This window comes from Garra rufa, chromosome 20 (genome assembly GCF_049309525.1).
Source record: "Garra rufa chromosome 20, GarRuf1.0, whole genome shotgun sequence".
In the NCBI taxonomy this organism is placed as follows: Eukaryota; Metazoa; Chordata; class Actinopteri; order Cypriniformes; family Cyprinidae; genus Garra; species Garra rufa.
The window spans coordinates 17,784,545-17,811,250 of NC_133380.1; the positions used below are offsets into that span (position 1 = coordinate 17,784,545).

At 35.7% G+C, this 26,706-nt stretch overlaps 1 protein-coding gene across 1 annotated transcript; it reads left to right on the forward strand.

The window, feature by feature from the left end:
- Nucleotides 1-25,809, forward strand: mxra8a (matrix-remodelling associated 8a). Its single transcript, XM_073825765.1, has 10 exons — nucleotides 1-207; nucleotides 5,797-5,823; nucleotides 8,227-8,529; nucleotides 8,755-8,856; nucleotides 12,182-12,649; nucleotides 20,946-21,107; nucleotides 21,409-21,466; nucleotides 21,552-21,634; nucleotides 22,785-22,859; nucleotides 24,228-25,809. Exons 1-10 carry the CDS (start codon nucleotides 156-158, stop codon nucleotides 24,251-24,253), a joined length of 1,356 nt encoding a protein of 451 aa, XP_073681866.1. The 5' UTR covers nucleotides 1-155; the 3' UTR covers nucleotides 24,254-25,809.
- Nucleotides 25,810-26,706: the final 897 nt, after the last annotated feature.

Below are 26,706 nucleotides of genomic sequence, written 5' to 3' on the forward strand. Positions count from 1 at the left end.
TGGGTCTCAGACTGCCGCTGCTGCTGATGTCGCTGGTCGACAAACAGCAAGTCTTCCTCCGCGATAGAAGTTTGTCAGGTGAACAAAGCCTGCTAATTCGGCTATAAACTGCTTTCAACACATCCTAGAGTGATTAACCCAAGAGGATAACGGACATGAAGAACTTGGCTGTGCCTTTGTGCGCTCGAGCGCTTTTCTGGGCTCAACGTGAGTATCTGATTTACCTGCAGGCTATCTAAAGACAAAAGTTGCTGTTGTACTTTAAGTTGTATTGCGGTTCTGTTTACACTGACAGCTGAGAAAAGAATAAATACATGAATAAAGATAGTCTAGTATATTTAAACAGACTTCTAAAATGCTAAACTGGGCTTAAATTTTCATCGATGTATGTGTGGTAACGTTAAATATGTCTGCAAGAAACATGCCACTCTCCTCTTACCTGAGTCTATATCTTTGCATGTCTCTTGAGAGTCATCGTGTTTGCGAATAGTCTCTGCTGTTTAAACGTTTTATAAAGTCATGTAATGGCTTTCCAGTCTGTATTTTGCACTGTTGAGACCCAGACCCAAATGTCAAAAACATCTGGCGCAGATAACTTCAAACTCATGGACAAGACTGATGACTTTGTTTTGATCTAACCTAAAGAAAAGTTTCTGCTCCCAACGAACTGGTTTGCACAATATGAGCACCAACAGTTAAACCCCCAAAAAGTGAAAAAGCAAATGATTATATTTCAGGACATTCTCTGGAATAAATGCCAGATGTGGAATGGCATTTTATTTTGTTTGGAGAGGAATTTAGGTGGTGAGTATGAGATGTTTATCCATGATGGGCTTGTTTTTCTCTTTAGCAAGAGCTGAGGCTTATTTTGGTGGAGGGCTTTGCACTGAAAACCAAATGAAGCAAGAAAATTCCCCTTACCTAACCTATTGGACCTGAAATTGCATATTCAGGAGTGACTCAGGGTGATTCACTTGACAAATGGCAAAGACATAATGTTTTGTTTAAAAACAGTGTTGATGTATTTATTCAGATCTACTCGTTTTATCAGAGGTTGAGTCAGTTTTTTAAACTATGATTAACTAGATGATTAACCAATTTTGGTCATTTAAGACTGACCACATTGGCAGTTGGGCCGGTGTCATCTTTTTTCAAATTATAGCTTGATGTTTCAATGTAAACTAAACTCTGTTTAAATTATACATGTCTTTGCCTCCGTTTGCACTTCTAAAGGGATTTGTAACATCTATCCAGCCTGCTTTTCACAATTCACTGTATTCCCTATCTTGACAATTCCAGCTTGAATTAATACACTAGACATTTTGTTGTAGTTTTGATTTGAGTGGAAAATCCTGTAACATTCTGATTCTGCACACTCAGCAGGTCTGTAAGACAACTAAAGTCTTACCAAGATTAACCCATTTAAACAAACCTTGGCTTTAAATAACCAAACAGCACTGCTCTGAGTTTTCTACTGGGCTGAGATCGAGAACGCTGGCTCATTGCAGGTGTAGAACTATTTATGAAATAATTTTCTTCGTTAAAAATATAGTTCCTCATTTAGTTGTATTCAGTTACTTTGACACTGTGTTCCATGGAAATCCTTTTTAACCTTTTAAACTTGAAGTGTACCAGCATTTGTCATTTTAAAGCTAAGAAACTCAGCTTTTTAACCTCTTTTTAAGTCTCACCGCTCCATTTTTGAACATGGACGTGAAAGTGCACTGTCCAGACTTAAACATATTTTGAATCATTTCAAAATATGAAAGTATCAAAGAGTTATATGACTTTAAATTTACTGTGAAGAAAATGCACTGTAGTTTTTTTTTATTTTTTACTTTTATATAAAATAAAGTATTTTACAAAATATTTTTGAAACCAGAAATTGCCATAAAATTAAAGCCTTATGTCTAAATAGGTTATGTTCCAAATTTGAAGTTGATATAAAAAAATAGGTTCCACACTGTAAAAAGTTTTCACCAGTTTCAACTTAAAAACTTAAGTTTAGCACCTGCCTTACATTTTTAAGTTTAATCAACTAAAGTCATTTCAACTCACAAGTTAAATCAACTCATTTTATTGTAATAGGTTAAAATGACTTATAGTTTTAAGCTGATTTAACTTAAAATTTTAAGGCAGCTGCTGAACTTAGGTTTTTAAGTTGAATCTGGTGAAAACTTTTTACAGTGTATGAGACTTTATTTAGGGCATTATACCACAACTGGGTGCCAACCAAACTCTCTATGGAATTCATTTTTATACATTTTTCTGTCACAAATGTCTAGATTTCTCTGTCTTCCATCACAAAATAATCTTAAGACTCAGACCTTTACGACAATATGTATTTTGTCAATTATAAAAAGTTTTGATTCGAAAAGACGTTAATACCTTCTGTAATATGACCCCTGACACCACCAAGGGGGAGGAGACCGCTAAACACAGCTCACTGGATGAATTTTGAAGTTTAAGCTTTCAAATGATATATAATTTTTGATGATTACTAAAATATGTGATAGAGGAAAAAACTACGAAAAAAAGAGGGCCAAGCTGCTAACAGGGGGCGCTTAAGGGGTTAATTCATTTAGGTAATTTGATAAACTCTTAATGAATAGTTGTCCCTCTAAACCTGGAGTGTACTTAAGGTGGGTACCACCTAGTGACCAAAAAATGAAAAATATAATAATCATATTTTTCAAAACTACTGCCTTGATCAACACAAAATAGTTCACATGTGGGAACTTCACCAAGAAGTCCTCCTACTTTTTTCCTTCCTGAGATATTGAATGTCAGATAAGAAAGATATGTAAAAATGTCCCTTGAGTACACTTTTTTTGTCTTTTATCAGCCGTTTCACAGCATGAGAATGTCTAAATGTAATTCCTTGAAATGAAAAAGTATGTTTCATACAATTAAGGTCAATTTTGTTTGGATGAGAACATTCTTTAAAATATCTTCTTTTGTGTTTTATTGAAGAAATACAGTCATAATGAAAAAATACAGTCATAGGGGTTTAATAAATGGCAGAATTGTTATTTTTGGGAAAATACACTACTAGTCAAAAGTTTTTGAACAGTAAGGTGTTTTAATGTTTTTAAAAGAAGTATCTTTGCTCACCAAGCCTGCATTTATTTGATCAGCAATACAGCAAAACATTTTGAAATATTTTTGCCTTTTAAAGTAACTGTTTTCTATTTGATTATATTTTAAAATGTGATTTATTCCCGTGATTTCAAAGCTGAAAAAAATAAAAATAGAAAATAACTGACTCCAAGCTTTTGAATGGTATAGTGTATAATGTTGCAAAAGCTTTTTATTATTTTTATAATTATTGTTGGATCTTTTAATTCATCAAAGAATCCTGAAAAAATTTACTCAATTGTTGAATAATAAAAATAATAAATGTTTCTTGAACAGCAAATCACATATTAGAATGATTTCTGAAGGATCACGTGACACTGAAGACTGAAGTAATGATGCTGAAAATTTTGCTTTGTTTAAAGCAATAAATTCAATTTTAAACTATATTCAAATAAAGAGCAGTTAATTTAAAGAACAAAAATATTTCACAATATTACTGCTTCTGCTGTATTTTGGATCAAATAAATGCAGGCTTGGTGAGCAAAAGAGACTTCTTTAAAGCAACATTAAAAATCTTACTGTTCAAAAACTTTTGACTGGTAGTGTATGAGACAGACATAGAAAGAAAGATGCAGTTTTGTAGGTTTACAGTCTTATGTGCAGGTGTTGCTTTGCCCTCAACATGTTTGTGTGAATATGAGTGTGCATGTGTGAATGAAATACAGATATATGAGCAAACGGAAAAGTGCTTCCTCAGCAGATTCCAAATCCCTCCTCCTCCTCTGCCTTTCGCTCTGATGTTTGTGGTTTCTCTGGCTTCTAACACATCCTTATTACTGCCTTTCTAATGCCCTCAGGATTTGCTGTACATTCGCAAAAGTATTTCTTTCTCTCTCGTTTGAGACAAAACCATTATGACATACAACAACCCTCAAAGACCGTACAGAGATGAAACCCTACTGTGCAGCTTAGCTGTGATGAATTTCTTTCTTTATTGTAAAAGTCTCTAAAAAGGATTATATTTTAGACTGCTCTGTCTTTGGAACAGACATTGACCAGTTACTGTTCCAGTGGTTAAGTCATCTAAATGGTAGTCACAGCTGTTAAAGACAGCTGTGCAAAAAGAGCTAGACTGCTCTGAATTTTCATGAAATGCTAAGTGTGTTTCGCATGGCTGTGAAACGTTAAAATGTCTAACAAAGTGTCTGTTTGTGTTTTGTACTGTATTTCTTTAAGCATGTTGGTTGTGTGAATAGAATATAAAGTAATGTAACCCGTTTATATAAAAAGGGAGCACAGAAAATGTTACCACTTTACACTCTTAAAAATAAAGGTTCTTTATTGGCATTGATGGTACCATGAAGAAACTTGAACATTCCTGGAACCTATCAAATGCAGAAAATGTTCTTAATAGTAGAAAAAATGTTCTTTTAGAAACTGTTTACTGTAAGATTTTTTGAGGAGCCAAAAATGGTTCTTTTATGGAAACACTGCAAAAACACCCTTTTGGAGCCTTTATTTTTAAGAGTGTATGACTAAGGGAGTGGTTGGATTGTCCCAGACCCTCTTAATGCAAGAGAATTTGGGACTATCCAACCACTCCCTTATTCATAAAGTTCATAAAATGAAAATGGTCATCATTTACTCACCCTAATGTTGTTTCAAATCTCTATGAATTCATATGACTGTTTTGTTCACAAATCAAACATTGTTACTTCTCTCATGAATTTCAGTATTTTCTTTGTGTGTGTGTGTGTGTGTGTGTGTGTGTGTGTGTGTGTGTGTGTACCTGGTATTCATCACGTTATGGGGACCAAATGTCTCCACAAGGATAGTAATACCAGTAGATTTTGACCTTGTGGGGACATTTCTTAGGTCCCCATGAGGAAACAGGCTTATAAATCATGCACAATTTTTTTAGGAAGTAAAAGTGTGCACAATCTCCTGTGAGGGCTAGGTTTAGGTGTAGGGCCATAGAAAATACGGTTTGTACAGTATGAAAACCATTACGTCTATGGAATGTCCCCATAAAACATGTAAACCCAACATTGTGTGTGTGTGTGTGTGTGTGTGTGTGTGTGTGTGTGTGTGTGAGAACTGTCCCTTTTTTTCACATTTCAGTGATTGAGAATAATTTGGGTTTAGGTAATATCTAGTTAAATGTTTGTATTCCAAGTCTAAAATTTACCAGAGATTACAATGAAGTGTTTTACTAGGAGTGTTTTGATTCTTGCAGACATATGAAGAGGTGTTTATTTCTGAGGGTTACAGACTCATACAAACATCCATAAATAGTCCTTCCAGGCATAAGGGCTGCAAAATATTGGTGTTGCTCATTTTCCCGAAATGTTTGCTGACAAAGAGCTGCTATACAAACAGGAAAACCTACATAGCTGGTTATCACTGCATTTCTCTATATCTCTGTGTATTGCTGCATTTTTACATATTATACATACAGTATATTGTTTTATGGCACTCAGAAGCCCTCCGTGGATAGTTTCAAGGCCCATTTTTCCATAAAACACCCATCCTGTCAGATTAACAGCGCTGCTCAAGTGCATGTTGATTTTTCAAAGCTAATCTTCTGAGCAGTTATTTTTGAAAACACGGTCATAAATCCAATATGGTACATCTCTAGTCTTTAACCTAGTGGGAAGAAAAACATGACGTGGCCTATGTATTTATTTAAACCAGTTTTTCTGTTTGCTTATTTTACAGTTCTGGCTTCATTCTTCTTCAGCCCTGGTAAGCACATTACTGGAATCTTAAAACTATACAATTATAATCAAAAGTGTATTTAGCATATTACCTTACCATACCATACCATATACCTAATAGTATAAATATTCAAAAATATACACTACCGTTTAAAAGTTTAAGGTAAGTATGGTTTAAAAAAAATGCTATTTAGTAAGTAAACATTAAAGGGATAGTTCACCCAAAAATGAAAATTTGATGTTTATCTGCTTACCCCCAGGGTATCCAAGATACAGGTGACTTTGTTTCTTCAGTAGACCACAACAAAGATTTCTAACTCAAACCGTTGCAGTCTGTCAGTCATATAATGGCAGTCAATGGGATCCACGGATTTGAGAGTCAAAAAAACATACATAGACAAAACCAAATTAACATATACATTGAGGTCTTAACACACAAAACAATCGGTCTGTGCATATTTGCATCATTCTTTACCTCTGATCCAATGCAATGTCCAACTATCCTGAGCGCGTTCACAACAGCCGGCGCATGACGCGTTAACATGCTCTGGCATAGTAGACACACGCTGTAGCGATCTGTCATGCGTATACATCACTCATTGTTTATACAGTGCAGAAAGATTGTAGGTACGACGGCTACTCAAAATGATAATTACTTGTGCTTATCCTGATTGTTGCAAACGATTAAAAACGAAAAGAGTGTCAGGAGTGTTGACTTTTCGCCGACTTTGAGCCTGATCGACTGAAGTTATGGTTGCTTTTCGTCACGTGCCGGCTGTTGTAAACCCCAGGACAGCTGGATATTGCGGTGAATCAGAGGTGAAAAATTATATAAATACTGTTCGTTTCTTGCACAGACCAATTGTTTGGTGTCTTAAGACCTCAGTGTATCGTCACGTGCCGCAGGGTTTAATTTGGTTTTATCTGTTTATGTTTTTTTGACTCTCAAAGCCATGGAGCCCATTGACTGCCATTATATGACTGACAGACTGCAACGGTTTGAGATAAAAAAAAAATCTTTGTGTTCTACTGAAGAAACAAAGTCACCTACAGCATAAAGATAAACAGCAGATACACATCAAATGTTCATTTTTGGGTGAACTATCCTTTTAAATTGATCAAAAGTGACACTAATGACAAATACATTGTTACAAAAGATGTAATGTAATTTAAAATTACATTTTAAAGTATATTAATATTTTATTTAGACTTGTACTGTATGTCTTAATATAACGTAAATTATGTCTCTTACTGAAATATGTAGTAGAAAACCTATGAAAGATTTCTGATATTTTAAAAATCCACAATGTTTAATACACATTATGGGGGGCACTATTATTTCGGTGACGTCAAATGGTTGCACTCAGTGAGCTATTGGCGCTCAATTGGAGCTATTTTTACTGCAACACAACTCGGAAAATGAAACACTGATACGATGCCATTTTGTGAGGCCTTTGGTTGTAATTTTCATTCGAAAGGCAACAAGACAAGCGATGCATGTCTTTACTGCGTTCCTAGCGATAAGAAGAGGAGAAAAGAATAAGAAGATACCTGTGGGCGAATAAAACTTCCTAAAGACCAGCGTCTTTGTTCTCTCCACTTTAGCCCTGAGGCCTTTGAGGCTTTTAGTAGACCACAGCTAATGAAAGAGCTTACAAACAGCAGAGACAAGAAACGCTAGATGCCATCCTGGCAGGATGTAAACATGCGACGCTTGTCATGGCAAAGCTGGCACTGAAGGAGTTTTCAGCGTGGATTTCACTTAATCCCCAGGGGGAAAACCGATGGTTCGGCATTTGGTTTAAGCTTATTTCCATTTACCTGTAAGCTCTTTCGGTAGCTGTGGTCATCATATCAGTATTTTATTTTCAGTATTTTATTTTTATGTTTCTGTAAATATAGCAACAGGTAGCGCCAGTAGCTCACCGAGAATAATGGCGCACCCCCCCCCCCCATAGTCCAAAATATGTATAAAACGATGTGGATTTTCTAAAATAATGTACAGTAAATCTTTCATGAGTTTTCAACTACAAATTTCAGTAAGATACATCATTTACGTTATATTAAGCAATACAAGTCATAATACTCTGGGTTCCCTTTAAAAAGAAAAGTTCTTTTAAATTGTAATAATATTTCAGAATATTGCTGTTTCTACTGTAGTTTTGATCAAACAAATACAGCCTTTGTGAGCATAAGAGACTTCTTTTTAAAAACATTAAAAATAAACATACTGACCCCAAACTTTTAAACAGTAGTGTATCTGCAGCTGCAGGACTGAGAATGACTTCAAACACTGGTTTACTGGTAATGTAGCAAACATATGGTTGATGATAACAGTGCTGCTCCATTTACTTTGGGTAATCACACATGATAGTACTTTTCAATGATTAGACCTAATCTATGTCTGGCAATCCGGTTCTTTGTGTTTCAGCGCTAGGCCAAAGTGATGGCAGTGGCGTGGTAGTGGCCATGTACAATATCAGCGCCCCCCAGGGATCTCAGGCGGTATTGCAATGTCATAGTCAGCGAATGGTGTGGACGCAAGACCGCTTAAAGGACCGCCAAAGGGTCGTACATTGGGATTTACTTCGTAGTGGCCCAGACCATGCTATGGAACGCGTTATAGACATGTTTTCTGCTGGAGACCAGCGCATCTACAATGGCTACAACCAGGGACGCATTAACATGCCCAAGACTGCTTTTAAGGATGGCAACTTCTCATTGGTAATCAAAGGTGAGATACTTTTTGGCAATTCAGATGCAAGTCTGCCTTTTTGTAAAGAACATCATAGTAACTACAGTAACAACTACACAGAATGGTTTAGAAGCCACCTAGCTATATCTATTCAAACTACTCAAGTATTCAAACTACACAAGGCCTACAGTATATAACTTTAACATTAAGCCCTGATGTTTCTTTTCTAGTGAACTAATGCTTTTTTTTTCTGGGTTCGTACAGATGTTGCAATGAGTGACAAAGGAATCTACTCCTGTAACCTGCATCATCATTACTGTCACCTGTATGAGTCAATCAAAGTCCAGCTCAATGTCACTAAATCAGGTTGGTAAATTCGCTTCTTATTTCAGAGGAGGTTTTTGTCTGGCTATTCTTGGCATTTAACCTGCGTCTTGATCAGACTGTTCAAGTTCGTGCCAAATAAGGAGCTGGCTGCTGATTAAAGAATGGAAAGAATGTGAAGACTATTTGAAAAAAAAAAAAAGCGCTTTTCTTTTCATCTCCAGTTACCAACCTTTCAAAAAATATGTGAGTTTATAAACAGCATTATTGTGAAATATTATTTAAATTTAAAAATGTTTTCATATGTAATTTATTCCTGTGATTGCAAGTAGGATTTTTTGTCACGATTTGGTGCTGAAGAAAGATTTCTTATTTTCAATATGGAAAAAGTTATACTGCTTAATTGTTTTGTAGAAGCCATGATAATTTGATAAAAGTTTAAAAGAATTTTGTAATTTTATGAGTCTTTATATGACGCATAATATATATGGGCCATTCTACAGAATGAGTCCAAAGTCAGAGTTGTCTTTTTTCCCTAAAAAATGGTATGTATGCAAATTGTAAAATATCCAAGGTACACATTTCTAGTAATTGTGCAGTTTATTCTCATATTGTATTTTTAGAAAGTCCTTTCCACAAATTTGTCACTACTGAAACACAGTAATAATAACTTAATTATAAGGGTTATATTGATAGGATTTTGTACATATATTCTAAATTGTAAATATATATTTTTTTCTATTTTATAATTTTTTTTCAGAGGTAAGTCAATTACTGTTACATTTTGTAACATTTTTCAAGTGTCATTTATGAGATTTGTTATCTTTTGAATTCAAATTTTTTGTAAAAGGCAAAAAGTTGATCATACCGATTTCAAAGTTAAGGATTCATTAGTTTGAATATACATTGAACCAAAAAGTATCATAACATCTTAGTTGATAATTTAGTATACTTTATTTTTGACAAAACATCCCAAATTTCAGCTGAGACATTTTCGGTAGAGACAGTAATGTTTTGGTAGCACCACATCACATTGCAGAATTTTAACCCACACTCGAAAACTCTACTAAAACATGCTAAAATACAAAAAAAATTCCATAACTGTACTACAGTTTTGTTTATTTAGTGGCAATTTTAGAGAATAACACCCAAAACAAGGATGTCACTACCGAAACTTCAAATGTTTCAGTTGTGGCTGTTTCGTTGTGACAATTTTAGATACTTTTGAGCTTACCTCAAAGATGTTAATCAGTATATGGTTAGCTAGCACAGTTCTGAACAGTTGTCCACATATAAAATCTAAATGTTATGGAATAACACCTAAAAAAGTGTGCTTAATTATAAAAAAATAGTATTCAGTAGTGATGTTCCTTAAATTTACACAGGATTTTTAGACTTTTGAACACATTTACTTGCCTAGCTACTTACAACTTGTAGCTATGAGAGAGAGGGACACAAGAATATTTCCTGATCATAAATGTAGGGGTGTAGGTAAAATCAGTCTCAGCCAATGGACTAAAACATGCACTGTTTCGGTAGTGACATGAAAAATGCACATATTTTATTACGTCAAGTTTCATGATTTACAAAGAAAATATGAAATAAGTATTTTTTTTTTTTACTTTTTAAAAAAATCTAAAAGATATTTTTAAAAACAACAATGGAAAACATACAGGTATGTGCCAAATCGAGGAAAAGTCCATTTATTTCAATAATTTGTTTCAAAAAGTGAAACTTGTATGTTATATTATTTTTGATTGAAATTAGTTATATTTCAAGCCTTTATTTGTTTCAATTTTGATGATTATGGATTAAAGACACAAAAAAAACAAATCCAGTATTTCACAAAATTAGAATATTTCGTGTGACCAATAAAAAAAAGGATCTTAAACACATGTTGGCCTTCTGAAAAGTGGCATGGAGGCGATCAGCCTTTGACACATTTGAGGTGTTATGGTAGCCCAAGTTGCTTTGATATTGGCTTTAGCTTGTCTGCATTTCTGGGTGTCTGTTCCCTCATCTTCTTTTTGACAATACCCCATAGATTTCCAATGGGGTTTAAGTCAGGCGAGTTTGCCGGCCAATCAAGTACAGTTATTCCATGGCTATTAAACCAGGTACTGGTAGTTTTGGCTTTGTGGGCAGGTGCCAAATCCTGCTGGAAAATTAAATCATCATCTCCAAAAAGCTTGATTATACATATCAAGCCACTCCTGAACCAAAAGCAACGTCAGAAGCGTCTGTGCTGGGCTAAGGAGAAAAAACACTGGTCTGTTGTCCAGTGGTCCCAAGTCCTGTTTTCAGATGAAAGTAAATTTTGCATTTCATTTGGAAATCAAGGTCCCAGAGTCTGGAGGAAGACCGGAGAGGCACAAAAGTCAAGCTGCTTAAAGTCCAGTGGGAAGTTTCCACAGTCAGTGATGGTTTGGGGAGCCATGCACTTCATGCTTCCTGCTTCCAACAAGCTTTTTGGAGATGATTTTATTTTCCAGCAGTATTTGGCACCTGCCCACAAAGCCAAAACTACCAGTACCTAAGTTTAATTGCCATGGAATATCTGTACTTGATTGGCCGGCAAACTCGCCTGACTTAAACCCCATTGAAAATCTGTGGGGTGTTGTCAAAAGGAAGATGAGGGAACAGAGACCCCAAAATGCAGACGAGCTGAAGGCCAATATCAAAGCAACTTGGGCTACAATAACACCTCAACTGTGTCAAAGGCTGATCGCCTCCATGCCACGCCGCCTTGATGCTGTAATTAGTGCAAAAGGAGGCCCAACAATGTACTGAGGACATAATACAGTACATTAACACACATTTCAGAAGGCCAACATGTGTTTAAGATCCTTTTTTTATGGGTCACATGAAATATTCGAATTTTGTGAAATACTGGATTTGTTTTGTTTTTTGTCTTTAATCCATAATCATCAAAATTGAAACAAATAAAGGCTTGAAATATTTCACTTTGTGTGTGGTGAACTAATATAACATACAAGTTTCACTATTTGAAACAAATTATTGAAATAAATGGACTTTCCCTCGATATTCAAATTTTTTCAAAAAAAAAAATACTGTATTTTTTTCATAAGTTGAAATTTTGCAGTTAGAGTTCGGGACAGCCACCTCCCAATTGAATGTACCCAATAAATGATGATTTTATGTATATTAAGCTTACTGATATTTTAAATATAATTGTCTGTTTCGATAGAAAATAGAAGGATCTTAAACATTTAATAAAATCTAAGAATTCTTAAATGCTTTTTAAATGTTTTTTGGTTGTGGGACAGCAGTTTGCACCAATTCTATAGAATGGCTCATATATAAAATACATGTGTTGCATACTCATCCAGCTGTGGTTTTCTCTCAGCACGAAAGGAGAGGCGGTTTTGGGATGGCCAGAAGGCAGTGTATGTGGTTCTGGTGGGCAGCACGGTGGTTCTCCCTTGTGTTAACCGCCGGCCCATCTGGACAGAGGGCAACAGTCAGGAAGACCAACAACAAGTGGTTCACTGGGACCGTCAGCCTCCAGGGGTCCGACACGACCGTGCCGATCGGCTCATCGACCTGTACGCTTCTGGTGAGAGGCGTCACTACGGACCGCTGTTTGTTCAGCAAAAGATGAACATTTCTGCCACAGCGTTCTCTCAGGGAGATTTCTCTCTGACCATCTCAGACATCCATCCCCTGGATCGGGGGATATACTCCTGTCATCTCCACCATCACTACTGCGGCCTGCACGAGAGACGCATCTTCCAGCTTACCGTGACACCTCCAATCCCTCAGATCCCTCAGGAACCCACAGATGAACCTCAGTATCTTCCAAATGAAGACCCAAGTAAGTGAAACACCCACTTTTTAATTCAAAGGTACTAGTGAAAGAACTACCATTTTCATTCTTTAAGCATTTTAGAATTATGATATGGTATGGGGATTACACAACTGAAATGAATTGAGTAAACTGAGTCTAAATTGTCTAAAGTCTAAGATTTATTTGTGGTCAACTTGTTACTAGTCATGTAAAGTAACATTTTCATAGCACACAGGGGATTTTCCATAGTTATCCCAGAAGTTTCCCCAATGTTGCTGCTGTCAGGAGTTATTTTTTGTTGCTTTGGCTAGTTGACTTGTTTGCACCACAGGTTTCAGTAAATATTTTTCTTCTGAATGCATGTCTGCAGCTTATAAAGTGTTTAAAATGGTTGTCAGCAGAATTGGCACATAGCTCACAAGTTGCATGTGGATAAATGCCAGTGCAGACCACTTAAACAGCTAGAAGTAAATGTAAGACAACAGAACGCCTTTCTTGGAGCATCTTCAGAACGTTCGTGAAGAAATGTGTTGATTAGTATATTTGCAATTTAGAGCCCCAGCCTAGGGAGTTGTCCTGATTTAATTTGCCTTTATTTGTTAAAGTTCTAGATTTGTCATTTCCTTGTAATCACAAGAGAAAAAGTCAAATGTTGATGCTCAATTTTACAGTATTTGGTCAGCATTTAATGAGCCAAAGAAAGAGACACTCAACACCCAGGACCTCCCTTTTATGTCTTCTCAATTTAATCTGTATTGGCTATGTAATAAACAAATGTAAGAAAAAGAAATGAGAAAGAAAATAGGGTGGATGTAATCACAGGGCATGAACTTAAACAATCGTGACCTAACAGTCTGAGGTAAGTCTGCAGATAGGGTTACCCTGCCGTCTGGGTTGCCACGTTCACGTTCATTAAAATGCAGCAGTTCTCCTTTAAAGCTTATTCTTCTTTCGCTTCAAGCACGCTTCTTTTTCTCTTGTTTTTTTTCACTCGCATTCCATGCCGTTCCCTCTCCCACTGTCACAGCCCGCTTTCTCAGTTTGAGTTCTGCTCTGGTTCGGATCATTCGATAGCCATATGTTTTCCTTTGAGGTACTGCCAGGCAGACAGGAGGAAAGGAGGATAAGAAAGTGCTTTTTTATTTGCATAAGACAGGGAGGTAGGCGATGTGAACTGGGAGATGAAAATAAGGAAGGAAATACATAAGGGACATAGAAGTTTCAATGATTTTTTTTACAGAGAAGAGAGTTGGGGGGAAAGACGGGTGGGGCAGAAAAACCACTAATAAGTGAATGTGGGAAAGTCATTTTCTGTGGGTTAGTAATACTGCGTCTACTGGACCATAGACTACACAAACCTCAGTGGAATCTTGTGGATAATCACAGACTTTTAGGCAAGAAAGAGCTAAACACATTCTGCACGGCTGAATTCATTATTAACAAAATATTTCTGCATGGCCTATTTTTTTTGGCAAAGAATTGTGTTGTTCTGCTTTGCAGTGTCTGTATTTTGTTTTGTTGTCAAGTGTTTGTCTTGGCTCTCTTTCTTGAGTTTAAAAGATAGCTCTGTCTTCATTAATCACCCTTATATCATTTCAAACCCCTATGACTTAGCTAAGCTTTAAAAAGGTAGTAAAAGCACATTAAAGTTTGTCTTGGCTCTCTTTCTTGAGTTAAAGGGATAGTTCTGTCTTCATTAATCACCCTCATATCATTTCAAACCCCTATGACTTTCTAATGTGGAACACATCAAGGAAGCTTTAAAAAGGTTGTAAAAGCACATTAAAGTCCTAATGAAATCAAAATAGAAGCATTTTTGGCTGTTAGTGTAAATATGATAGCCTTAAGGTTATCTGTAAGCTTGTATGTTCCAAAACAATGAAAGAAATTGCATTTACAAGATAGAAGTATTCGAAACTTACAGTCTCTAACTTCCACCAATATGAATCAACTATTCTGATGACATCACCCTGCACTTCAGCGTCTCATCGAACTTTCTGTCCAATCAAATGCTCTCTAGAACAGACACTGAAGCTGTGGCTGAAATCTGTCACTTGTTCACAGAGTTAGTAGTTTCTGTAGGGCAAATGGCACATAATGCAATATATAGAAGACAGGGAACGATTCAGACAGTGTAAGTATTCTTTCCATTGGGGTGAAAGAAGTCTGGTTTCGCGTTGGCATCAATGTTTACTTTGAATGGAGTGAAATCAAGCGTTGCCTAACTGATTTGTGGGTACGTTGCGTTGCGTCACTGGTGTTGCTTGCGGCAGAAAACTTCAACTTTAAGCGCCACTGCCATGCTAGCCAATCCTGTTTATGCAACACCAGAAAAGTAGTATGATTGGCTGTTGTCACTGTCACATAAGCACTAAGCTTTAGACACGTCCTCCATCAAGCGTTGTGAATGTACCGCTACCAAGCTCAACGGCTCTGGCCCAAGCTGTGATATAAACAAAACACTATTGGCTATTTAAAAAAGGAGGCGGGACTGCTTGATATGTCCTGCCCAGTGTTCCTGTTTCATTTGAAATTACCTCAACACATAGAATAACACTGTGTGTTGCAAAGCACTTCAGTGGACCAAACAACATGTGCTTTGTATTCCAAGCTTTTATCAAGTTTGTGTTCGGAACAAATCAAAATTGAAGTCATTATTCACTGTTAAAGTGAAAAACATGACTCTTACCTTCGAGTATTTGTGAGATGAGTAGCTATGACTGATCAACTAATCATTCTTTTGAGTCATTTGATTGATTCTTTTGATCTGATCTGGCTGATTCATTCATGAGTTCTCAAGTTCAAATGACCCAGTTGCAGAGCATCAGCTCAATGGAGGGGAAGATAATCAGTGACAAATAACACTGAAGATGTAAAATGTGGTAAATGGCACGTAGTGCACAATATAGAAGATAGGGAATGATTTAGACTGTAAATATACTTTTCTTTTCTTTTTTTTCTTTTTTTTTTGAGTGCAAAAACATACAACATGGTAAACGCAGAAAAAACAACAACAAAAAACAATACCAACAACAAAAACAGCAATGATAATAAATGAAAATGAGCAAAAATGACAATCTGAATAATAGTAATGTTATAAGTAGTATTAGCATGTTTAGAAATAATAGAAATAACCATAAATTGAAATAATCGATGATGATAACAATGATATTTTGTGATGACAGTAACAGTAATATCAATAATAACAGTAATAATAATAATAATAATAATAACAACAACAATAATACTAAAGATGGTGATGACAATAATATGTTGTGATGATGTAACAGTAATATCAATAATATTAACAGCAATAATAATAATAATAATAATAGTAGTAGTAATAACAATAATAGAGACTTAGATGTAACGGTGATATTTTGTGATGATATTTTGTAATGACGGCAACAGTAATATCACTATTAATAATAATAATAAATAAATAATAATGATATAGTCACAATAGTAGTTATTAAATATATTTATATAAAGAAGAAATTTAATAATGAACCATACCCAACACATACCACACCTATCCTAGCTTCTGTTTCAGTGTGCATGTTTTTTTTGTTTTGTTTTTTGTTTTCCTCCTTCTTCTCTCTATTCAAGGCATCATTATAGACATCATATGTATGTAAGCTTAAGCTGAAGTGCTGCATTAAAAGAAGGGTGTAAAGGGTGACGTCAAGCGATGCCGAACTAAATTGTGGGTCTGTTGCATCGTGTCACTGGTGTTGCTTGCGGCAGAAGTTGAAAACTTTTGTAGTGTAAATACAGGCGTCAGCTAATTAGATCACTTTATGCAAATACCATAGGGCAGACGCTAGCCAATAGTTCATGCACCACCAGAAAAGTAGTGTGTTTGGCTGTTGTCACTATGACGGTCACATGAGTACTTAGCTTCTTACACGTCCTCTGTCAAGCATCGGCGCTGATGCCCCATATGAATGCACCGTTACCAAGCTCGGCTCTGGCCCAAGCTGTAATATAAACAAAACGCTATTGGCTATTTAAAAAAGGAGGCGAGACTGCCTTGATATGTCCCACCCAGTATTCCTGTTTCAGTTGAAATTACCTCAACACATCAAATAACACTGTGTGTTTCAAAGCACTTCAGTGAACCTTTAAAATATCATAAAAAATTGTCCAAACAACATGTGCTTTGTATACCAAGTCATTATTCACTGATAATGTGAAAAAACATGACTCTTACCTTTGAGGGTTTGTGAGATATGTAGCTATGAGTAGCTATGACTGATCAACTAATCATTCTTTTGAGTCATTTGATTGATTCTTTTGAATCTGGAGAGGAAGATAATCAGTGCCAAATGACTCTGAAGCTGTTAAATGTGGTACTTCGATGACCAAATGTTATTTTTGGGGTGAACTGTTCCTTTAAAACATCACATTTCCTCAAAACTTCTAGCTATATTTTGTTCCTTCTTGATTTCTTTTAATGATTGTCTCCTCCCTTGTGCATTCCATTTCCCTTTTTCTGTTTCTTTAATTTTCTGTTGGTCCGCCTTGCCTGTGTTGCTCCCTTTCTCACTTCCTACTGCATGGTTTTCTCTTTTTAGGCCACTTTCTCTTTTTTTACCCTCCGACTTCGTCCTTTTTGGGATTTTTTGGACAGCGTCTTGTTTATCTGCAGGAAAAGGGAAGTTTGCTTCATCTGTAAAGCATCTGGCCAGCTGTAGCTAGAGCTTAACAGCAGACCATAAGCCATAAGGAGGAGACTGTAGTGGATTTAGGTCAGCCCACCCTCAACATCCCCTCATTCCCCCTTCAACCCTTCCCTCAACCCCTTTCTTAAGCCATCCAAAATGTGTCAGGCCTTCCTCTGTCTTGTTTAAGCATGAAGAAAAAGACAACTGTCTGGATCCAGAACAGCCATTACATAAAAGCATTTCCTTTTAGGACTTTACATAATTCTGTTTATCCTCGTATAGTTCAGCCGTTTTAGACCAGGTGGTTGTAATCATGTGAAGCACTCACTTACAGCTTTCCCGGGATCTGGCATATCAATAACTGTTCAAAAGTTGCAAGGTTTGAGCATATTGATGTTCCCCTATGGTCTTTAAAGCAGGACGGTCCAAGACAAGTCTCCGTGGAAGTGCTGTTCTAGATTGTTTGGCCCAGAAATGTTCAGCTTTTATCATGAGCCCAAACTCAACATCATCATAAACACAGCTATTCCTGAAGACATCTGTTCGTGAACAAGCAGGAAATAGTAAGCCTGCTTCTCAAGATCTGGGAGATTTTATTTATTTATTTATGATTTTAATTATTTGGGAAGGGAAGTCTGAAGCTAAGCAAAACATATCTTTGCATAACAACTATAAATCACTCTTAAGGAACTACTTTTGTGGTTTATTTGAGGTAAAAGATAAATGAAAGATAAAGAAATGAATGTCTTTTATGTAGTTTCTGTTTCAGTAAAAATGCATTTTATTAAAGGCACAACAGTACAGTGTTGTGACAGTACACATTATATTGCCTTTACCACGGCTCTTGACTGCCAGTAACCAGTCATATCCGGCTTTTTATGAGGTCTTCTAAATAACGAGGGTAGAAGATCCTTCAGCTGTTACTGATTACAGTAATCTACCCTACATTATTAGCCTGTGTTTGTTCCCCTCAGTGCTCTGGGTTGAAACAGAGACAATAAGAGGTTAAGATTGAGATTACAGGGCAGAAACTGCTTTTCATGGGTAACAATTACTTAATGGCTGTGTTTAAACACAGTAGAATTTGCTTGTTTTCACAGAGAGTGGGTGGTAGAAAGATTACATTACAAACATCTGAATTTGTAGTGGTCTAGTATCAATATTACCAATATTATTACGTTAATTTTAAAGGGATAATTCACCCCAAAATGAAAATTCTGTCATTAATTACTCACCGTTTGTTCCAAACACTGCGAAGTTAACTTTTAGAGCAAAAATTTACAGATAATGTACTCACCCCCTTGTCATCCAAGATGTTCATGTCTTTCTTTCTTCAGTTGTAAAGAAATTGTTTTTTGAGGAAAACATTTCAGGATTTCTCTCCATATAGTGGACTTCTATGGTGCCCGTGAGTTTGAACTTTCAAAATGCAGTTTATATGCAGCTTTCAAAGAGCTAAACGATCCCAGCCGAGGAAGAAAGGTTGTATCTAGTGAACCAATCAGTTATTTTCTAAAAAAAAAATTGACAATTTATATACTTTTTAACCTCAAATGCTCGTCTTGTCCAGCTCTGAAAAGCTCCAATCTCATTTTCTCCTCCAACTTCAAAATCGCCCTACATCGCTGTTTTACCTTTTCTTGTAAAGGGTGTTTGATCTTCTTTGCACGTTCACTTTGTAAACACTTTGTTGGTACTTCTGCAGCACTATAGGAAGATTTTAAGTTGTAGAAGAAAATGAGATGGGAGTTTTTCGACATACCCTAACTGTCTTGAACCGGAATACAGAGTACACTCAGTTTGAATGAGTATTCAAGGTTAAAAAGTATATAAATTGTCAATTTTTTTTTAGACAATAACCAATCGTTTCGCTAGATAAGTCCCTTCTTAATCGGCTGGGATCATTTAGAGTTCTTTGAAGCTGCATTTAAACTGCATTTTGGAAGTTGAAACTCGCGGGCACTATAGAAGTCCACTACATGGAGAGAAATCCTGAAATGTTTTCCTCAAAAAACATAATTTCTTTACGACTTAAGAAAGAAAGACAGGAACATCTTGGATGACAAGGAGGTAAATTATCTGTAAATTTTTGTTCTGGAAGTGAACTTCTCCTTTAAGACTTTTGCTCATCTTCAGAACACAAATTAAGATCTTTTAGATGAAAGCTGAGAGTTTTCTGACTCTGCATAGACAGCAATGCAACTGACACGTTCGAAACCCAGAAAGGTAGTAAGGACATTGTTAAAATTTATTTTTGTGAACACGCAACTGAAGACTGACAGAAAAGAAGAAATTGTTGAATAAAGTCTTTATTTTTTGCACACAAAGAATTCTCATAGCTTTATAAAATTAAGGTTGGACCCCTGGAGTCACATGTACTATTTCAACAATGTCCTTACTACCTTTCTGGGCCTTAAACATGGTAGTTGCATTGCTGTCTATGCAGGGTAGAAATCTCTCGGATTTCATCAAAAACATCTTAATTTGTGTTCCGAAGATGAATGAAGGTCTAAGAGGTTTTGAACAACATGAGGGTAATTAATTAATAACAATTTATTTTTTATTTTGGGTGGACTATCCCTTTAAGAACTGAGAATCTCTCTGTGATTTTCAGCCATGGCTCCTTGTAAGGTCCAAACATAATATTCTCTGAGTGATTTTCCACTTCTCATAACACTAAGGACTATGAAATCGCACAGTATTTTGTCATTTACTGTCGCCATTTTAGTCTGCGTGTCTTTATTATGTCTGTATCATAGACGAAGAGGTGCAAGTTTGGCTTATTTATTTAATTTATTCAATTTTCCTGTGGAAGCATAATGACAACGTCACTCAGTAAAATAGACCACATTGTACCTCCCCATTTCCCCGCCATCCTCCCTCTGTTTTCCACCACTCTTCTTATTTAAATCCATGCTTTCCTGCCAGGAAAAAAAATTCTAGCTGAAAAAACACGTGGCAGTTTCCGGTCCTTCTCACAGAATTCAGAGTACAATTAAAATAAACAAGTGCATAACTCTGCTGCTTAAAACTAAGCGTTTACACTTGTAAGTTTGTCCAAAGCCACTTAGAATGCATTCGAATTACACATTTATCAGTGTGTGTATTTTTGAGAATCAATCCCATGACCTTGGTGTTGCAAACACAATGTTCTGAACTCCAGAAACGAGCAATGCACTCTCTCACCTTCAACATCTGTTTAGCCCTAATGCCAGATCTCTTTGTACTGCTTCTTCAGTTGTCTTTAGCTGTGGGTCAAGCCCTTACATGTTCATGCTAATGTTTTTTTTTTGGTGTTTGAGCAAAATGAATTCTGCTTTATAGCAGGTTAATCCTTGTTTTGTTGAAATATAATTATTTTATGTCATATTTATAGAGTATGTAAGCTAATGTGAAGCTGAATAAATAGCTCAGGAGGTGATATTGGTCCCATTCTCTCAGGATATGAAATCAGATTATGATTAAACCTATAATGTCTGTCCTTCAGAAGTGCTGAAGTTTGCTTTTCCACAGCACAAGATTGTGTGTAACCATAAACCTCTGTATGCAGCTTTATAGTAAGACAGGGCCCTCTGGTGGTTACTGAAAATGACAAAAAAAGATCAAGTTCAAGGCCAAACTCCTCAATACATATTCTTGATCATCTTCTCTTTTAGACATCAATATGGTGGAAGTGCCGCCGCATGTAATCAACGTCATCTTGCCAGAGCAAAGAAGTCACTTCCTGCATCAGCTGGGCTATATCCTGGCAACTCTCCTTCTATTGGCCCTTATCGTGTTGGCTATTGTTCTCCTCACACGTCACTGGAAAAGACAAGGTTTTTATTGGTCCTTTTCATTTGTCAATTTCATCATTAAATTTTACTGGTAGACTACAGTAAAAATATAATATTATTAGTATAATATGTCACTGTTTACTTTATTTTGTTATCCTCATTTACATAAATGAACTATAGTGTCCTGCACTGACTTTTAAAAAAATATTACAAATTATATCTGGTGTCTGAATAATTTTTGGTTTGACTGTGTATATATAACATGCAGACAATATATGACATTATTATGCTCAAATATTATGTACTCTGTACTTAATTTAATATTTGCATTTTTTTAAAACAGGCCAAGATTTTGATCCACGGAAAGTCGAAAGCCCACCTCTGCCGACGGTGTCGTATGTGTGAGTACCCACTGCTGTTAAAACACCATCTGTGAGCATTAGCTATGCATAAAGCATCAACTGTCAATGTGTGTCATATTTCTAGGGGCCACACGTCATGTGTTAAGAAAGAATATGAGCGAAGCATCCCAGAGTTGAAGCCAAGCAACCAAGAGGAGACGAAGCTGGGTAAGTTTACCTCATATTTCTTTTCAAAATGCACCCTCTGTAGGGATATAATGATATTTTCGCGGTCATGTGATGATATGAAACAATAGGTAATCCGGAAAAAGTTTTAAAAATTTATTTAAACTTCTCATTCTAACATAAAAGGTCTTTAAAGTTGTGTTTTGGGTCATTATGCTTTGACACAGTATCCGTCAAACTAACGTAAATTGAAAGCACAATATGGCTTAATCTCTTCATCAGATCTGTTTTCGCTGCGTGTTTCAAAAATGAAGCACTTACTTCATTCAGGCGATCAGCTCGTGATCCAGTGTTTTCCGTGCCTCAGAACGGCTCAGTTCACAGTGAATGCAGTGAACTTGTTTATCGCATGTGTTGTGAGTTTAGTGTGTTTGGGAGTGCAACGGCCACCAGTTGTGCTTCATTTCTTCATTCATTTCACTAGATTTGTAGTGAGATGTGTTTTCGTAAGCCTGTTTTCACTGAAGCTGGAGTTCGTCTTCAAAATAAAAGCTCTAATGTTGTTTCCGTCAAAATAAAAGCTTAAAAGTGCAGTATGAATTGCTGACAGCTAGCGGTTTAAATGGGTAGCGTTACTACAGTATATTTTCAAAATTTTCAAGTGTAGAAATTAGGAAAGAGGTATTGTAATTTCCTTACTGTAGTGTACAGCAAAAATAATATACCTATGAAATATTCATTTTCATATATTTTACAGAGCAATTGTTTTACAATATATGGTTATTAATGTCATATGAATAACAATAATATAAAATTATTTGTTTGGCTTCTGAAAACACCTGTGTGAATGTAATTTAGACTGCGACAGTATACCACAAATAAAAAAGGGTTGAGTCCCCTTTAAAGTTCAGGTATAAGTCAGTTCACTGACTTTTCTGACTTAAGTTTTCTTAGTTAAGAACATGGATTGAAGCTTTGAACTCTCAAAATGCATTAGATAGAAGAATTTAACTTTAAAAATGTACAGAATTTTCATTTTTTCAGATTCTTAATTTGTCTTTTAATATCGCAATAAGTATTGTATTGTGGACTTTATATCGGGATATTATCGTATTGTGAGATTTTGATATTGTTATATCCCTAACCACCTGTGAAAACACTTGGACAAATGTATTTCACTTTGTCTCCGCAGACTACAAGAACAATCTTCTGAAGGAAGCGGAAATGTCCAAACTCTGCTCCCCAAAATCCATTGACCTGGACAGAGGTAAAATCATTGGTTATGATTGTTTTCTGACATTTGTCCATTTGTCCATTATTAGTTCTTTTGAACGTCATATTCATTAAAGCCTCTTGAAAATTTTTTTTTGGGTTTCCACAAAATTATGTTTTGGTTTCAACTGTGATAAATAATAAGGAATGTTTTTGTGCAGCAAATCAGCAAATTAAAATGATTTCAGTACACTGATAACTGGATACAATATTACACAGTATTACTGTTTTAATGTATTTTTAAACAAATAAATGCAGCCTTGGTGAGGAGTGTACATAGATAGATAGATAGAAATTCACAAATTCTCTCTTTTTAAAGGTCCACTGAAGTGCATTGAAACATGCAGCATTATTCTGTGTTGACGTAATTTCAACTGAAACAGGTAGACAGGATGGGACATATCAAGCAGTCACACCCCCTTTTTAAAATGGCCAATAGCGTTTCGGTTATATCACAGCTTGGGCTAGAGCCGTTGAGCTCAGTAAAGCCACATTTGACAGAGTATGACAGCCACAATCTCATCCATGTTGATATAAAATATAGCATTCTGTGTAGAATTTAAATAGGTCCAATATGTTTTGTGGTCTGCGGCGACCAGCACATATGATTCGCTCCATGCCATCGGAGCAGGCTGTGTGCACGCTATGGCAGTTTGTGTGACTATATTCGCCCTAACGGAATGCATACAGTGGCATGCGAAAGTTTGGGAACCCCTTGCAGAATCTGTGAAAATGTGAATAATTTGAACAAAATAAGAGAGATCATACAAAATGCATGTTATTTTTTATTTAGTACTGTCCTGAGTAAGATATTTAACATAAAAGATGTTTACATATAGTCCACAAGACAAATAATACCCTTTTCAAAAGTTTGGGAACCCTTGGTTCTTAATACTGTGTGAGGTTACCTGGATGATCTACAACTGTTTTTTTGTTTTGTGATGGTTGTTCATGAGTCCCTTGTTTGTTCTGAACAGTTAAACTGAGCACTGTTCTTCAAAAAAAATCATCCAGGTCCTGCAGATTCTTCAGTTTTCAAGCTTATTTTGCATATTTGAACCCTTTCCAGCAGTGACTGTATGATTTTGAGATTCATCTTTTCAAGGAGGAACCACAATGCATTAAGAGCCAGGGGGTGAAAACTTTTGAACAGGATGAAGATGCCCAATTTTTGTTGAAACATCATTGTTTTCCATTTAGTACTGCCCTTCTGAAGCAACAGAAGATACTTGTATGTTTCCTGGAAGACAAATGTAGTACAATTTACCTCCAAAAGTTTTCACCCCTTGGCTCTTAATGCATCCTGTTTCCTTCTGGAAAAAAAACTTTTTTGCTTTTTTTTAATTTTTTTTTCTCTCTGCAGAGATGGAGAAGCCATCTTGGAAATAAGGGGTACCTTGCCACTGGCTGGTCCAGGGGCAGATTTGGAAATGGACGAAGAATGAAATGCGGAGAGTGACAATATGGCACGGAAATAAGTGAAAAGGAGAAAAGGACACAGTTGTATCATTTTTTTTTTTTTTTGTCCTGACTCAAGATCCTTCATATTTTTTAGTTCTTGTGAAGCTTGTAGGAAGCACCAAAATCTCAACAGCAGTATTTTGGACAACTGATATATCAGACTAATGGCAAACAACTGTTTCAGAGCACTAAAACGACAAGCAAAAAGCAAAAATGCAAGAATATAGTCTGCATTTTTTACTGATTTGCTGTAATGCTGCCGCCCACTTTATGAGTGAGAATTAAACACACCCGGAATTATGTGTCCTGAGTGTCAGAATGTTTATAGTGGTGTGAAATTTGGGCTATATGGAAGGATGAGCTCAGAAGTTTTATGCTGGGAAGAACCATCTTATTCATTGCGGAATCAAAAAAACCTTTCCGTTTGAAATGATTTTGTAATTAAAAGGCCACAGCTGTATTGTGCAAATATTGCAGAAGCTATTGCTGCATTCACAACATGCTTTTTTATGCTTTGTTCATATTTCTCAATAGGTTTAAGCTGTGCTTTCTGAAAGCTACAATTCATAGGCATTCTTCTGAATACCTTTATCGTATTATATAAACAGCATGATTATTAAAAGCTCCATTTTAATAATCATACTAGGTCAAGTGTGTTTTGCTTTTTGAAAACTCATAATTATGCTGGATTTGTATGTTTTAAACATGGTAAAATGTTAAGTGACGATTAAAGTCTACATCCTTATGTCAGTTTAGCCCAAATATTTCATACTGCAAGTCATAATATTCTAAACCCATTTAAATCAGTATTTTTTCTCATATTTTATTCCCATTACTAACTGTTACCACTAAAAATGCTACATTTTCTTTAATGTATCACATTTCTATCACATTCTCCTGTATCCTGTTATACTGTCTCTGTTATCAATCCATGTTATCCTTTGTATATTTCATGTTTACTTTTCTCTCTGTTTACTTTTGTCGCAATTTATTTGAATATTCAAGCATTTATTGTATTTGCTTTCATCCACTTGCAATTTTTAAGTCATTTGAGGTCAAACAATTAAGTGTGAAACTGATGAAAATGCATCAAGGTACTTGTATGACATGAAAATAATTTACATTTGTAATAGTATGGCTATGAATATTCATACATGATAGAGGCAAACGTTTCTAGTTTTCTCAAATCAGTCTTATGCAATGCATACTGCTTTATCTTAGATTGAAGCTGAAGCAATGCTTTTGCCTAATATGATGTTTACACTCAGGCACCCTTTTAAATTCCTTAAATCCTCCAAATAAGAACGTGTTAATAGCATTTAGGTTGCAAGAGGAATTTGCTGGGTAGACCACAATGCTTTTGGTACATGATGCCACATAATGATTACTGGATCATTCCCATTCTGAATTGGTTTTATTATTGATCATTTCCAGTTTGCTGCCTGTTCTTTCATTCAAAGCAGAATAAAATAAACACATTTTAACCTCTGGATTTTCTTTTGCATGATGTAGGTGGTTTTTTTTTCAGTTCATCACAATTGTAGGCTCATGATGTGCCTGTAATGTTAAAGATTTATTACACCTTTTTGAGGTTTTTGATGGTTTTTGAACTGGAAACCATTAGTACAGACATTTGCAATCATCATCCATAATCCTAATCCTAATGTTTTTTGGATTAATTAAAAAAAATGTTTTAAAATAACATTCTGAAAAAAGAAATTGTTTTTGTACCTTGAACCATGAACACAAACTAATTTATTACCAAAGAAACATTACATTAATTACATTTTCTGTATGTGATATCACTGATGAGATGTTTTTTTTTTTTCTAAACGGTGTACTATAAAATGAGTAATTTATACCGAAAAATAATTGTGTTTATTTAAATTATTTTGGATGTTTCGTTTTTAATCTTCACATTTAAATTTCCCATTTAGTGATTTAATTTGAATTCAAGCATAAACTGTATAATTCTAAGTTGAAAAAGCATATTTGTTTAAATTTATTTTAAAGTGCCCCTATTATGCCATTTTAAAGGTAGTTAATATTGTTGTAATAGTCTCTTAAAACAGGTTTACATGTATGCAAGTTCAAAAAACACTTTAGTTTTCTCCAAAATTAGATTTATTTTTACCCCGTTTCTAAATGATTCGTAAACGACTCGTTTGAAGCAGTTCGAAGAATCAGTCTCTCTAAACCCCTCCTTTCCGTGAGCCCTCACTGCTGTGATTGGTCAGATGGTGCAGTCCTTTTGGATTGGTCTACCGCTACAGCGCAAAACGAAACGCCCATTGGCATAACTGAATGACAGCTGCGGAGACCTGTTAATGCATAGAAAAGATAGCCTCGATTTTACCCTATCAATTCGAGCCGGAGTCTGA

Coding starts and splice junctions, on each gene's coding strand:
- mxra8a (XM_073825765.1), top strand. CDS start 156: ATGAAGAACTTGGCTGTGCCTTTGTGCGCTCGAGCGCTTTTCTGGGCT. Junction 208..5,796: donor AGCGCTTTTCTGGGCTCAAC/GTGAGTATCTGA, acceptor CTTATTTTACAG/TTCTGGCTTCATTCTTCTTC. Junction 5,824..8,226: donor TTCATTCTTCTTCAGCCCTG/GTAAGCACATTA, acceptor TTTGTGTTTCAG/CGCTAGGCCAAAGTGATGGC.